General features: G+C 40.7%; 1 protein-coding gene across 6 annotated transcripts in view; it reads right to left on the bottom strand.

The window, feature by feature from the left end:
* The window catches only part of PLXNA4 (plexin A4), an 821,522-nt gene that overhangs the window by 137,948 nt on the left and 666,606 nt on the right, over nt 1-16,968 (bottom strand). For 5 of the 6 annotated variants that reach the window (XM_056573183.1, XM_056573186.1, XM_056573184.1 and 2 more), the window contains 3 exons: nt 14,667-14,857; nt 7,347-7,498; nt 6,791-6,908 (listed from right to left, as the gene is read on the bottom strand). In XM_056573183.1, the coding sequence (XP_056429158.1) occupies nt 6,791-6,908; nt 7,347-7,498; nt 14,667-14,857 (461 nt within the window). Of the gene's footprint in view, nt 1-6,790; nt 6,909-7,342; nt 7,499-14,666; nt 14,858-16,968 lie in introns of those variants that run through there. The other variant, XM_056573188.1, reaches the window with a different exon arrangement.

The following is a 16,968-nucleotide window of genomic DNA, read 5'->3' as shown; positions in this document are numbered from 1 at the left end:
GCACACCTGACCCCTCCTCCCCCTCCCCCCCTCTAATCTGGGAAGCCCATAAAGCCTACATTAGAGGCATTTTCATTTCATGGGGAGCTAGGTTAAAGAAAGTTTACAGAGAGAAGACCGACCGTCTGCTAACCGCTATCTCAAATCTAGAGAGGAAGCACAAGAGATCTTTGGTGGAGGCTACTTTGGTGGAGCTCAAGGCACTTAGGGACCAATTGCTTTCCCATCTGCACGATAGATCCTCCAAAGCTTACCTGCATCACCAGCAAAAAATATATGCACATGGAAACAAGGGAGGAAGACTAATGTCTTCTCTCTTGAAAAAAAGGAGAGCCAAACAGAAAATACATCAGATTAAGGATAGGACTGGTAAGACGCTTACGGACACCTCCCACATAGCTACAGCTTTCCATCAGTTCTACACAGACCTTTACAATCTCCCTTCGCCCCAGCTCTGTACCTCCCACCCAACTCTGCCCTCAGCCCAAGAAGCCTTTCTTGGAGACCTACAGCTCCCTCAGCTGGACTCGACCATGACCTCTGCCCTACTCTCCCCGATAACGGAACTAGAGGTCGCTAAAGTCATACAATCCTTCCCCCAGGGGAAAAGCCCGGGACCTGACGGTCTACCCCTTCGTTACTACACTAAATTCATGGACCTCCTGGTCCCACATCTTGCTAACTCTCTAAATCATCTACTGAAGGGGGGAACTATACCTCAACAAGCCTTAGAGGCCTATGTGACCCTCATTGCCAAGGAGGGGAAGGATCCGACGGAGTGTGGGAGTTATAGGCCCATCTCCTTACTGAACTTTGATCTCAAGGTATGGGCCAAACTTCTCTCACAGCGCCTCAAACCATTGCTGCCTCATCTGATAGCGCCTGAACAATCTGGTTTCGTCCCGGGGAGGGAGGGCAAAACCAACACAATCAAGCTACTTTCATGTGTGCACTACGCACACTCTCGTAATCGCCCCTTAATCCTTCTCAGTGTAGACGCCGAGAAGGCCTTCGATAGGGTTAGCTGGTCTTACATGAAGGCAGTCCTCCTCAAGTTCGGTCTCCCTCCCGCTTTCATAGACGCAATATTTTCCCTGTATTCGGATCCTTATGCCTCCCTACGCATAAATGATTCATTGTCCCACCCGTTTTCGATAGCGAATGGCACCAGGCAGGGATGTCCCTTATCACCCTCGTTGTTCATCCTGGTGATGGAGACCCTTCTCCAAAAAATCAGGCAAACGCCAGAGATCAGGGGGTTTGAAACCCCTGAGGGGGAACTCAAGACGCTAGCATTCGCTGACGACTTACTCTTCCTCCTGCCAGACCCATTAAACGGGCTTCCCTGCCTGGTGTCACTTTTCTCAGAATTCGGCATTGTGTCAAATTTTAAAGTTAACGTTCACAAATCAGAACTTAACAATATTACGCTGCCCCCCCGAATTGTTGCCACTCTGCAAAATAATACCCCTTTCCCATGGGCCCGCTCCTCCTTAAAGTACCTGGGAGTCCATATTACACCAACTATCCCTCAACTTTATAAAGCCAACTTCGAACCACTCCTCACAGAAATCCAGCAGCTTTTGACTGAATATGACAATCCCTTAATCTCATGGATAGGTAGATGCAATGTTTTGCAAACATACGTAGTTCCGAAAATAACATACAAGCTAAACATGCTGCCCATAGCCCTCCCTACATCTTTCTTCCTCTCCCTACGCAGAACGTTCTCACGATATTTATGGAAGAACAAAAAACCCCGCCTGGCGAGATCCCTGCTAGCTAGGCCTATCAACAGGGGAGGTCTGGGAATGCCAGAGATCCATGATCACTATAGAGCCATACAGTTGAGAAGATGGATCTCCTGTTATAGGTCATCTCACTCTTCTCACACTACGCAACAATTTAGGGAGGCGTTGTGGTCTCAATGGGCGTATGGCCCGGATTTTGTACATCATCTCTGGATTCCTAAACGACGAGTGTTTTCACATTCCCACCCCCAACTTCTCTTCCTAGGTCTCTTCATGGTCTGGGCTTCTCTGGCTCCTATTCTGTCTCCTTCGCTCTCTCCTCTGCTACCTGCTTCTCTCATTCCGGTGATCCTGGATCGCATGACCCCCACATACAGCTCACTCTGGTCTAAATTGGAGGGTTTCACAATCAACCAGATATTCGATAACGGAAGGGTTCCAGACATAGGGGAGATCACCTCGCTACTGCCAGCGGTGAGGTTGTCTTTTCTCCAGGTGTCCCATCTCAGATCTTGTTTCGAGGCGTTCTGGAGGGGTGTGACTCAGCTGAGAGAGCTAACTGCTTTTGAGATCGAATTAGTGTCGCCGCCGAGAGGATGGTTTCGGCTCTCGTACTCAAGGAAGTGGTGTGCCTCAAGTGGCTCAACCTCAACCCCTGGCTACCTCACCTCATGGGCGAAGGAGTTGAATGTAGTCCTCTCTGACGGTGATGTAGAATACATCCTAAGGTACTCACAAGGGTTTTCTAGATGCATAAGACTGAGGGAGATGCACTTTAAACTTTTGTCCAGATGGTACAGGACCCCGGAGTTCCTGCATGCGCATGGTCTGTCCCCTTGTAAACTGTGTTGGAGATGCAACACGCACACTGGCACCCACACGCACATCTGGTGGACCTGCCCAGGCCTGACCCCTTTCTGGACGGAGATAGAATCGAAGATAAATGAGATATTTTCCACTGATCTTAAATTGCAACCGGAGATGGTGCTGATTGGCAAACCTTCGCCCTCTTACCAGCCCCACAAAACCAAACTCCTCTCTCACCTCATATCCGCTGCTAAATCCTTAATACCCTTAAAGTGGCTTTCCCCCACACCGCCTAAGATCTCTGAGTGGGAGTCGAAGGTCCACCAGATCTGCCGATTCGAGGAGATGACAAGCAGGGTCGATCGGACACATGAAGATTTCCTTGTTACCTGGTCCCCCTGGCTGTCATACAAAAAGGGTCTATGAGACAACACCCGGTGGTAGATATGATACCTGCTACACATCCCCAGCAGAGAGGAAAACATCGCAACAAAGCTTATATGGAATTGTACTCAATTGTGGTTTTATTATTTGCACACAAATGACGTTGTCGCACTGATTCCCCCCCACCCACCCCCCCCAGGGGTATGCGCAGCCGCGCACGATACCCCCCTTCTCTCCACCCCCCCTTCTTCACTCCTGTCTCTTCTCTCCCCCCTTCTCCCCCCCCCTCCCTTTGTTGCTTCTCCCAAGCACCCTCCTTAACTCCCCCCATACCCACACACCCAGACTGCGCTTAGGCGCAGATCCTTTTCATAAGTGTTAAACTATTTGTTTATATTGCAAGGAAAGTTTATCTCTTGTATCTTCTTTATGATATCCTGATATTATGTGGATGTCTGTGTTGGAAAACCAATAAACATTTATTTGAAAAAAAAAAAAAAAAAAAATATTGTTCACTATGCTGGTACCCCAGCTTTTCAGCATACAAACCCGCCCACTCAAATCATAATGTCATCAATTACTAAAATTAGAAAGTGACTGGTTTGTACAAAATTACTCAGATACAATACAATACAAGTGCATACTCCACATGGCAAACATATCATGTATAGTGTGCAGCAAGATAATAAATGCTTGTGATTGATCGAATTTGTAATTGGAAGGTAGAAGAGTTACATACAAAGAAATATCAATTATTCAAGCCTATAGCTATGAATATTTAAATGACTATTTGCAGTATGATCAGAGAGGGAGCTATCTTGTTTAATTGTTTAATTCATGCAAACAGGAGAATACCTCAGAGAGACATAAAGAAGAATAACACTGGGAACACTTTTGTTCAATTGAAACTTTGAAAAGTTTAAGCGTTGCCGCAACCCCCTTCCTGCTCCATATTGTGGTGCAGATTTGTTGCAGATTTTCTTCTGCAAATGTTGTTGCAAAATACATAAATAGATTAAAAAAGGAAATAGAAAAAACTGAATTGGGGATAACAAGCTGATCGGTGTGTGATAAAGCATAACTTCTTCAGATGGTAATACACCTTTAAAACATCCACCATCAGTGCACAACTTCACTAAATGGGTTAGAGCTGTCATGTTTAACAAAGACCTCCTCTTATAGAAACTGTTATTACAGCAAAGAGAAAACCCATTCTATATTAATGCTTATGATTTTGGGACATAATGTAACATATAGGTCCCAAGTCAGGTCTCCATATAGATGGGTCCCATAGTTAAGGTCACTTTTCTACTTATCTATTTGTGGCAACCAATTTGACATTTTGTTTAACAATTATTAAGATTTACAATATTCATCTATATAACATTGACTTTTACATTGTATATTGACTAATTTGTGGAAAACTGATGAGCTGTCATTGCACATTTATGTTTGTATAACATTACAAAAACCTAAGGTATTGCATCTCAGTTCTGTTGTGAATGGGGCCAAGTAACAATATCAGACAGGACTTGTGGAGAGATGTGATGCTGTTTTAGCCATTTTAAAGGGGTACTCTGCCCCTAGACATCTTATCCCCTATCCAAAGGATAGGGGATAAGATGTCTGATTGCGGGGGTCCCACTGCTTGGAACCCCCAAGATCTCTCCTGCAGCACTTCCTGTCATCTGGTGCACAGAGCGAACTTCGCTCCATGCCTGATGACTGGCAATGCAGGGGCCAGAGGCTTGTTATGTCATGGCCCCGCCTCTTGTGATGTCATGCTCTGCCTCTCAATGCAATTCTATGGGTCACCACGCCCCCTTCCATAGACTTGCATTGAGGGGGCGGGTCGTGATGTCACAAGCCACCGGCCCCGGCATCGCCAGAAATTAGGCATGGATTGGGAATATGATGTCTAGGGGCCGAGTACCCCTTTAGTTCCTTTTCTATATCGTACACACAGACTCCACAGTGCTGTACAAATCAGTAGGAATTAAAAGTGTGGGGGGGGGATCCAAGCAAACATGGGGTAGAATTTGAACCTAGGACCCCAGCGCTGCAAGGCAACAACCACTGAGTCACTGTGCTGCTCAGTTTTCTTTTGAAAAACATTTTATACTGCCAATACATTTTGTTGTATTATGATGATCCTAATAAAACGTCACACAGTAAAGGAACAGATATGCTTTTGATACAAATTTTGTTGTAGCCCGCTTATATGTTAGTGTATTGTATACATGAAAGAAGCTCATTGGTTCTTTGTTTACTTAACCCTATGACTTTCGATAAATATATGTAGCAGAGTTTAATTTATTATTTACAATAATTATTTTCATAATGTCATAGCTGTGATATTACAGAAGGTTATTGACAATTGGTACTCTGCTTTATATTCATCAGTTGCCCAACTGTTAATCTCTATATACTCTGCGGCACTTGCTATGAAGGTTTCTTCTCTGGCAATGCTGTAGTTAACATGAACAGTTGATTCAGAAGAAACATTGCTGAGCTCAGCGCACGTTGGGTGCCAATCCCGCTGCTGCTTAGTAGCATTCATGAGGAAACGAATTACTCAAATCAAGTTGCATTACCCATCACCATGAAGAGGCAGAGGCAAATTCTCAAAGAGATAAACTCTCTTTCCTAATGTGCCCTTTTCAGATGAAATAATTAAGGGAAGTGTACAATGCAGTCAATTTTCAGTAACACTTCACTTCAAATGTTCCATCATTACAAACTCATTAGATGCTTGTGCAGATCTCGCATGCTTTTCCCACAGGCATTCCAATGCAATTTGGTGTTAATGAACACTTAAAAACACTTCCGGATTAAGTTGTTGCAACAATAGATGTGATGAACTATAAAGTTGCATTAAACAATCAGTCTTCCATTCAGTATGTATCTCATATGCCCAAATATGCTGCAGATTGGAAAAGCTAAGCATGCAAATCTACAGTCCCTTAGTGTTTAAAACTGCTGAGACTGCACAGATCCATGCGCTTGTAAGGCAATGCTCCTATTTATTTCACATTGGACCTCCGTTTTTCTTCAGATGTCCAGTCTCCAGTTTTCATTTTGTAAGCACTATAGCTCAACAACTATTTAATGTTATAATATGGATTTCCGAGATTAGCAGGCAAATAGCAGCAGAACAGCAGTCAGGGACAGTGCCACAGAAATCATGTTTAAATAGGGCTTCTTCTGTCTTTCTTTTCAGTCAGAAAACCAAATACTGCCTTTAACTTCAGGCATAAAAATACAAGTTTAATCCTGCTTGTCAATCACAGTATTCCCTTACTATAGAGATGACTTGCTACCAGTCACCTCATTAAAAACTATTGACAGCCAATGTGTTACTTACATAAGACTTGATGTGCTGAGTCCTATCTGACCATTGGCATAGTTTAACCAATTATTTGCTGCTGACAGATCCTTTTTTTTTTATATCAGAAAATACTGTATTTTGTACAGTAATTGCAAAAATGAAGAAAAAATCTATCAAAAAATCTAATATTTTATTTTGCGCCCCATATACTGTCTAAGCATAGACGATCTTTGAGGACCTCATAGTACTCACAGCTTGTGCAGTGTCACATTGACTCATGCAATGTGATTTATATACCACATACTGCTTTTGCTGTGATCAGCCTGATTTTTCAATGAATATTTGTGAATTATAAGCCATTTACCAGTGGGCACATTACACAGCTATTACCACATTCCTGCCTGTGAAAAGGTTTGCATTTACCATTTAATAGCAGGTAATATATATTGAGGGGCATAAGCCTTGTATTTAATGCTATTACAAGCTGCAGTTATGTTAAAGTGTATATATGTTAACTTACCACAAAGTAGTACAGCAAGGAAGATTTCACCATAAAGCCGTCTCTGCACTCTCCCACACAGACATCGACAAATCCAGCATGCTGGCTCTGCTGGGCGCTACCCATTTCACACACAATTCTGTAAATATTAAAAGGAAAATAAATGAGTGCACATTTAAGGGGGGGAGGATATGATCAATGTATATAAGTATGTAAATGGCCCATACAAAAAATATGGGGAAAACTGTCCCAAGTTAAACCCCCTCAAAGAACAAGGGAGCACTCCCTCCATCTGGAGAAGAAAAGGTTTAGTCTCAAGGGGCGACACGCACTCTTTACCATAAGAACTGTGAATTTATGGAACAGTCTACCTCAGGAACCGGTATTTTTTATGTTACAGAGATACCATATCTTTTTGTAAACTGATATGAACTTTTACATACACAAAATAATGAATGGGAAAATAGCCATGATCAGTAAATTAAAAGTTTCAGAACTGTTTTTTTTTTTTTATATATTCTATAAGAACTTTGTTTTATTAAAGCAAAGCCAAATATAACTATTGACTAAGACTTACTGCTCTGCAGGAATATATTCTTCAAACAGAGGTATACACTTGACTTCTGCAACTTTCACGTTATTCTGAATTTCCCAAAACTCCAGGCCCAAGTTTTCTCCTCGGATTGTCACTTTTGTGCCTCCCTCACGTGGACCAGTTACGGGAATAATCTAAAAGAAATAAAAGAAATCAACTTTTCATATTTGTAAAATAGATTACATGGCAGAGAAAGCTGTCAGTGAGGAACAATTCAATTTCCTATCCTGACCTAAACATGTCGGAGCTAATCATTCCGTAACCTCTGTTACCCTACAATACGAAGGAGACACAATTTACTAGACAATGGTATAATCCTTTGCAAACAGAATTAGTTACAAACGTGACATAGAAAATTAAAATTCCAATCTCATGATGCAGGAACATACTGGTGTAAGTAGAGGTTATGGAAAAGATGTAGATTTTGTAACATCATCTTTCCCTGTTGCCTTAAGCCAAACACGTACCCTTGTAGGTGTAAGCGAAGAATGCATAATTAGCTCTCTGGTGGAAGTCTGCGGCCCCTGAGACTTGTGATAAGCTTTTATTGAGCTCTGTAGCCTCCAACTCTTCTGCAAGCATTGCTAACCTTTATAGGATGTTATTGAATACACTACAATTTGATGGATTGCTTCCCTACTTATGTTTTAATTAGTACAAGAGTGATTTGCTATAGAGGAATATACCATTAGTGCCTTTTGTATGTGTAACTTTATCTCCAATATGATATCAGCCCTCATCTGAACCTCTAAATGTATTTGAATCCCTTAGGACCCTTCACGTAACAAGTGCCTAAGGAGAAGGTGGAACAGACTGAATGCATTTTAGACTAAGTACCGGTACTTTTATGGGAAGAAATTTAGACATATGTGGGTTTATAGACTAGAGTATGGCAACAGTTGTGACAATTTCTTCCTTCTGGAGTCCCTAAAGTCACATTCACGCTGGCTATATTTAAACTGTAGAGTGAGAAGAAGTCTAAAGACTTTCAGATGCAGATATCCTATATATAAAAAAAACAAAAAAAAAACCGATGGATTACACTTTCTATCCATTTCAAAGAGAATCTGCATCATTCATATCGCACATTGCGAACTATGAGAAAGGTTTTTGCCAACACAGATTTAAAATTGGTGTTGAGGCAAAAAAATTCATTTCCTATTCTTAGATGCCAAATTTGTGTGGATTCTGTGTCTAGAAGCCTGGACATTGTTAACTCCTAATGAATTGTGTCCAAAACCTTGGAAGAATCTGCAACAGTAATCCAAGGGTATTCCTTTGAATTCTGCTGCATATTCCATTATATATTATTCTAATGAAAAAATCCATTACGTTGAACTCATCCAAACAATCAAGCATATTCATCTTTGCTCCCATCAGTGTTACAGATACTGATTACAGGGCTCGATGGATTGTGTCACAAAGGACACAAACGGATCTCACTAAGTTTGAAAAGGGTCTGTCGGGTTTCCGTTAGATGTCCATTATTTCATGAAAAAATTTATTTATTCGATCTGATTTTATCCCATCATTTTAACAGATCAGAGAACGGAGCCCCTTAGGCTAATATGAATAATGCCTAACAATGACAATAAAATACACTTAATGCATGTTGCCCTACCTGGACATGTTTTATTCAGTAAAATCAGCTCTATAATTGGAAATGTTTCCAGTACCAAAATGGTGATTAAAAAGATTTTTGCTCATCTTAATGTGCATTTAGGGATAAAGTTGAATAAATGCCATTTTTGCACCCTATAACTGGCACACCATTGATCCCCTGTTTCCAATTATTTACAAGACTTTAGACCAGAAGGTCACAAGGGTGATAAGCGAGCTTTAATTGGACTACTGCATTATTGCCATTCCAGAGGTCTGTTCAGAAAGTGCAGATTAATTAAGAGGCATTTCCATGCTAATGTGTTGCGAGCCAAGTGATAATGTAGCATGTACGCTCCAGGTTAATAATTAATGGGCCATGAGGAGGCTTATCCAATATCATATATTATTCAATAAACTAATTTGATTCATTCCTAATCTATCCGAATAGGACTTTAGTTACATTAAACATTTCATAAAACACACCAGATTCCCTTATTTCATCCTATTCTAGCCCATTTTTCATGCATTTGACGGATATTAAGCCCAGTATAATTGATGGAGGCCTGTTTTAGCAAATAAACGCTAATAGAGAAATTAATTGCCATTCATTTTGTAATTATGAGTGAAGGTTGAGCAGTGATTGTACATTATTGTACTGAACATCTTACATGGAGGATTTAGTTGTACTGTAATGTATGGGGCAAATCCTTGAAGTGGTGATACTGTGAGGAAACTGACAATGCTAAATCCTAATACATAGTAACAAAGGATTAAAGTACCAGTACAGATTTGCATTTGTATGTATGTACACAATAAAATAAAGACAAGGAAGTATCTTGTATGAAATATATACTTGTCAATGTAATAAAGTGATTGATGTCCCCTAAGTTAAAGTTAATGAACAAATAAATCAGAATCTTATCACAATTATACTGAAGAGCACTGAAGGTCAAGATCTGAGAAAAAGAATTAACCTTAGGACACAGACCCTGAACATAGGTCTCAACATCCAAAATGGAGAGAAAATAACTAAACTTGCTAACAGTAAATTTTTTAGCCCCTTATTTTACTACTGCTTTAATATCTTACAAATTTACTAGATACTGTACTTAATAACTAAATCTACAGATGTAGCCAGCGATAGCGGGAATGTTACGCAACTTGCATAACTCCCATTCACTTTCATGGGAGTTAGGCAAATGGCCCAAGGAGCTATGCTGTTTATATAATGCCCAGAGTTACGTAAACAAAGTAGATAGAGGGGCCACGCCTTTTGCGCAAAACCATATTCTTGTCAGCCTTAATTAAAGAAAAAAGTAGAAGTCTAAACTACAGTTTATTTGACTTTACCTTTTTTTTATTATATGCACCATAGTTGACCATGTGGTTAAATAGAATTACATATTTCCCCAATATTTGCCCTTTTCTGTAATTAGGACCAACTGTCCACTTTCAAGGGTACTGATATTGGTCATATACAATTGAAAACTCTTCCCTTTGCGGTTGATATTCTGTTATGGACAACCCTCGTTCAATAAATCAGCCTAGAGAGGATGGTGCACTGTTTTCCCTTTTGAATGGAAAACAGAAACTATAACTTACTTAGGGTTCCAACCCCAGCCAATCCAGACAATGCTTCCAAATGTAACCATTATTATGTGCTTTTCTTTTCTTGGAAGATCTTATTTAATTGAGATAATTTCTTTCTGCTGCATCTTTTTCCATTAAAAACTATGCCTGTCCTATTAAGAAAATCTGATGATAAGATCACTAGTTAGATTTTTCTGGCCAGTCATCTGGGGTTCTAATTGGGGGAATCATATCAGTTTTACCACATTACAAAGACCAAATTTCTTAGAGGCATTAATCTTCCTAAACTTACGGTATAAAGTATTTCAGCCATTCTACACAACGCTATGGATTGGATGGGAGATAGGAAAAGATTTACCTTGATTTCTTTAGACAAGGACCTTGCCCATCTTTTGGCACTGACATTACTTTTACATTAAAAATTGCAAGAGATAGCCAGCATGCTCAAAGAGTGGGCTTTCAAGAATGCTTTGTAAATTGGATCCCTATACCTCCATCTTACTTTCCTTTAGTGGTAACCATTCACTTATTAATGGTAGACTGCCTCTAATCTATAAGGCTCTGGAACTTAAATATGTGAATAAAAAATTAGGTAACTTAAAGATGTATATACGGTATGTCTCTGACCTTCTCTCTGATAGGTTTACCTCTCTTTCCAATTGTAAAGTCTCTCACAAATTTCTTCTTCTACAAGAACACAATTTTATATACATTATATGAAGACACCAGGATGGTTTGGAAAAAATTTTTTTTTAAGAACTGGTGCCAGAAAGTTAAATAGATTTGTAATGTTTTTCTATTTAAAAACGTAATCTTTAAAAAAATATATATTTTCCACCGGAGTACCCCTTAAGCCTCATCCCATTGGACATTAGGAACGAGTCCCTTAATATTGTTTTGGCCATGGCTAAATGTATGCCCCTCTCACTTAGATCACTTTATGAACTTCTCAAACCTTCCCTGAATTGGGAGGATTCTTCTCTTTGTCCAGGTAGATGGATCTTGCCATTATTTACTTTCTCGGGACATGATCTATTGACAGCCACAATTAATTTCAATGCCATGTTACATTTTGACAGCTAAAAATCTATTGCTCTAATTTTTTTGCAGAGGGTATGCATTTGTCCTGGGTTGACAAAGATGTCAACTTCTGGTGCTTATAGTGGCCCTAAGTGCTCTATACTGGGTGCATATTGTTTCCATTGACTTTGGGGATGCCCCCACATTAAGGAGGTGGGGAACTTCCTATCTCATTATATTGAGAATACCTATGGGATAATACGGGTGAATGTTCTTCAATCAAAGAGTATATCACAATATTTTCTATTTCTATGTTCCTTTCTGGTGCTAATTTCTCTTGAATGCATACTTTTGCTAAATTTTCATCTTTTTATTCTTCAAAAAAATGGTCAGAAAACAAATGCCTTTTTTACCTGTGAACAGTTCATGTTTAAAGGTCTTAAAGGGGTACTCCGTCCCTAGACATCTTATCCCCTATCCAAAGATGTCTCAGTCCCACCACTGAGGATCCCCGCCATCTCGCTGCGGCACCCCAGACATCCCGTGCACGTAGCGAAGTCTGGGGTGCCAGATGACTGCATCAGGGCGGAGGCTCGTGATGCCACGACCACGCCCTGATCATGACATCACAACCACGCCCCCTCAATGCAAGTCTATTGGAGGGGGTGTGGCATCCTTCATGCCCCCTCCCATAGACTTGCATTGAGGGGGCATAGCTGGGACGTCACGAGCCTCCAGCACTGCACCCAGCGTTCATGATGCTCTAAATGAACGCCGGGTGCAGCAGGGAAATTGCGGGGATCCCCAGCGGTGGGACCCCTTCGATCAGGCATCTTATCCCCTATCCTTTGGATAGGGGATAAGATGTCTAGGGGCGGAGTACCCCTTTAAGGGGCCTCAGAGCTCTTAATGGTCAATGTCATGATATTCAATGAGAGCTGAGCTCTTTTATTTGTTATTAAATGCATGTTGTTTGCTTGTAATATATATCAGAAGAAGTGAATTTAGCCATGCACTTGGGAAGTATCTTGCCAGACTTTTGTTAACCTTGTTATTTGGGGTCTTAGACTTAGTTTAGGTTTACTGTTAGATATAGGCAGTTAAATATATTATGCAAGACTGATCAAAGATCAAATGTGTCATGTTTTATAGTATCAACACAGCTGCCAATAGTCTTATATACAGACTGGATATTCAGTTTCTACATTTCCTTACATTCTTCTGAACTGCATTCTAGTCACATACATTAACAATAAATGTATTTTTTGGGTTACAATTGATAAACCTTCAGTCATTTAATCGATCTTGTTTTTAGGATGAGGTATAAAAAAAAAAAAAAAATGATATCCTTGACAAGCAAGGATTAACCTGAAAGCAATAAGCTATACACACGAAGGATCAAGACAATCCTGGTAGCCTTAAAAAATCCTTCCACAAATGTACAAATAAAAAAAGAAATCCATGTGAAACATAACCCAACAAATCTGTGGCAGGTACTGTAAACAAATCAAATTACCGCTGGATGCAATGGAGATAAATGGCATTTTCTTTTGTTGCGGTACAAAGATTTCTATGCAAGGAGTATAGAAACTCCTTGGATATGGACTAAATGAAATGGCAATAGTAGTGGCAATGCTATTTAGGAATAAATTACAATTATTATAGGAAATGGAAAAAAAATGAGTTTAAATGTTCAAGCCTGTACCTTAATTGAAAGGGAATTACAGTCCAACGCAGGGTTTATGAAAGAGTAGGCGTCTACCTGCTACAATCTCTGCTGAGGTGCTGTTACTTTGAAAAAAATACACCAGATCATAACAAGCTGTCAGACTTCACACCCGCTGCTAACAGCAGAATAATGTTACAGCTTTGCATGTCATCCTCGGGAAATAGTTTGAATTTAGACAATTTTATAGTATTCTAATTTCAAAGAGTGTCAATATAAATGTAGTTATCGGTAAATAACCTCCGCTGATATTTTACTCTCCTCCCATTTCATTGCCCAACATACATCATTTCTCTTGAAGGAACCCGGTAATAATAATAATAATAATAATAATAAAATAAAAAACATAGTCGGCCTCGTTTACTATGAGTGGATTGTAGTTTACTTTGTGAGTTTTTTTTTTTTTTTTCTGACAGGTATTTTTCAAAGGTATTTACAATTGTTTCCAGTATTTGGCAATTTTCCCTACGTTTTGTTTTTTATACAACTGCTTTGAGCTGTTGGGTTTTCCAGAGCTCAAATCCAGCACATTTTCTGTGGAAACATTAATAAATTTGTAGGTTTCATAGGGAATTTTTTTTTTTTTAAACAAGCCCCTTTTCCCAGATTGGTACACCCATTTGAAGGGTTTTCTGAGCAAAGTGGAGAGTTAGTAGGGTTTTTTGGAATTTTTTTTGTTTGAAATTCTGGCGCATAACACATGTGACACAAAAAACCCTACAAAATCTATTTGGAAAAGCCTTAGTAAATGAGGCCAGGTATATTCAAGGCTTGTATACTGTAGTGCGTACAGTCGTATAGTCACTTCCATTCTAATGGTGCAGAGAACATAAACCAACATATACACCCACTTTGAAAAGCCTCAACAATTTGTTCTATATCCTTGAAGTAATGATAAAAAATTATGAAAAACATGATTCACACCACTTTTTTTCAATACAGTTCCAGTATATTTTTTCAATTCAAAAACCATACGGAACCGTATTGAAAACAGTATGAAAAACTGTATTGAAACATATACGTTTATTTTTTAACATGGGAGTCAATGGGAACCATACAGAACCGTATGTGCGTACAGTTCCATCTAGTTTTCACCATACGGTTTGTGAATTTGCACAGTTTTTTTTCTTGGAATTTCAATCAAACAAGTGAAACTTTATTCATAATGGAGTAAAAAGTTAAAAACTTATATTTTTTTTTCTTAAAAAACGGATGCAACTGGACATTATTTTTCAAACCATATACGGATTAAAATTTATACAAATTTATCAAAAACCTGATATGGGAACTGTAGTATTGCAAAAACGCAGTGTGAATCCAGCCTTATACAGATAGTCATTGTAACATGAATCACATGTACACACCTGTGTTATCCTAGGATTTTCACATTTTGCATGTGTCCCCGATAGCTCAAGCCAAGGTTTTTCTAAGGTTGAACAGTGTTGTTTGAGGGTGCACTTAGATTCTCCTGCACACCATCCACATTCAAAATCCGGATCAGCCTTTAAGCACAGGCCACAGCTGGGTCTGGTAGCACCACATTTGTACAGATGCACTAAGTTCAATAGGAAAAAAAGAAATGACATATTGTAAACCTGTTGATAGCAGTAAGAATATATTTTATTTTTTCAGCTTTGAAAAACATACATAAAGAAAAATCTAATCAAAATATGATCTGATATACAGAGGTGTCAGCAGAGAGCAATGTGGACAAGACAAAAAAGAAATTCAAAAAGTAAAGAATTTCCTCTGTAGCATACAGCTGCTAAAAAGTACTAAAAGGATTATGATTATTTAATAGACGTAATTTACAAATCTGTTTAACTTTCTGGCACCAGTTCATTTAAAAAAAAAAGTTTTCCACTGGAGTACCCCTTTACGTTCCGACATGTTTCCAGCATGGATCACACTCTGGATCATGGGTGACTAGGATTGGCCATGATTAAGAGTGCGATCCACACTTGACATGTCACAGAGACATATTAAAAGTTTTAATTGGTCTGACTCTCAATGGTGAGACCCCCATTTATAAGTAGGATGAGTAGGAAGAAGCACATACTTAACCCATTCCCACCCTATGATGTATATTTACATGATTGACAGTTATACGTTAAAGTGAACCTGTCATTACCAAAAACTTTTTATATAATTTAGATAATACCATTATATGTACATTGATTTCATTTTTTTTTTTATATTTTTGGGTTAAAACATGCTGTCTCTGCAGCTATTGCCTGTGTGTCTCTACAAGGAGTCCAAATACAGAAAGTGAGGGCAGGACAAGCCGGGCTCTGTGCAGGCTCCCGGCTTGTCAATCAGCCTGCTGTGTTAGCCGGGGGCATGTCACAGAGCCTCACTGCACAAAACCCTGCTTGTCTTCATTGCACAGAGCCCTGCTTGTCCTCAGTGTACAGGGCCTGCTTGTTCTCAGTGCCCAGATTCCTGCTTGTCCTCAGGGCCCAGAGCCCTGCTTGTCCTCAGTGTACAGAGCCCTGCTTGTCCTCAGTGTACAGAGCCCTGCTTGTCCTCAGTGTACAGAGCCCTGCTTGTCATCAGCACACAGAGCCCTGCTTGTCCTCTGCGCACAAAGCCCTGCTTGTCCTCAGTGTACAGAGCCCTGCTTGTCCTCACTGCCCAGAGCCCTGCTTGTCCTCACTGCCCAGAGCCCTGCTTGTCCTCAGAGTACAGAGCCCCGCTTGCCCTCAGTGCACAGAGCCCTGCTTGTCCTCACTGCCCAGAGCCCTGCTTGTCCTCAGTGCACAGAGCCCTGCTTGTCCTCAGTGCACAGAGCCCTGCTTGTCCTCAGTGTACGGAGCCCTGCTAATCAGTATACAGGGCCCTGCTTGTCCTCAGTGTACAGGGCCCTACTTCTCCTCAGTGCACAGAGCCTTGCTTGTCCTCAGTGTACAGAACCCTGCTTGTCCTCAGTGCACAGAACCCTGCTTGTCCACCCACACTTCCTGTGTGTGGGCTCCTCACAGAGACACACAGGTAATAGATGTAGAGACAAAATAAAACATGCTTTGTTAACCACAGGGAAAGAGAAGAACTCCAGCTCAGTTCAGGAAGATATGGCTTTATTCACATCAACGAGGCAACAGGTACAGGGAGAAAGTGACGCGTTTCGGCCAGGTGCTTGCCTTAGTCGTGCGGCTAAGGCCAGCACCTGGCCAAAACGCGTCACTTCCTCCCTGTACCTGTTGCCTCGTTGATGTGAATAAAGCCATATCTTTCTGAACTGACCTGGAGTTCTTCTCTTTCCTTGTGATTGTCACGATGCCGGCTGGCAGGTAGTGGATCCTCTGTGCCAGAGAGGGATTGGCGTGGACCGCGCTAGTGGATCGGTTCTAAGTCACTACTGGTTTTCACCAGAGCCCGCCGCAAAGCGGGATGGTCTTGCTGCGGCGGTAGTGACCAGGTCGTTTCCACTAGCAACGGCTCAACCTCTCTGGCTGCTGAAGATAGGCGCGGTACAAGGGAGTAGACAGAAGCAAGGTCGGACGTAGCAGAAGGTCGGGGCAGGCAGCAAGGATCGTAGTCAGGGGCAACGGCAGGAGGTCTGGAACACAGGCTAGGAACACACAAGGAAACGCTTTCACTGGCACGATGGCAACAAGATCCGGCGAGGGAGTGAAGGGGAAGTGAGGTGATATAGGGAAGTGCACA

Source organism: Hyla sarda, chromosome 4 (genome assembly GCF_029499605.1).
Source record: "Hyla sarda isolate aHylSar1 chromosome 4, aHylSar1.hap1, whole genome shotgun sequence".
Lineage (NCBI taxonomy): Eukaryota > Metazoa > Chordata > Amphibia > Anura > Hylidae > Hyla > Hyla sarda.
This window is presented reverse-complemented; position numbering and strand designations above follow the sequence as displayed.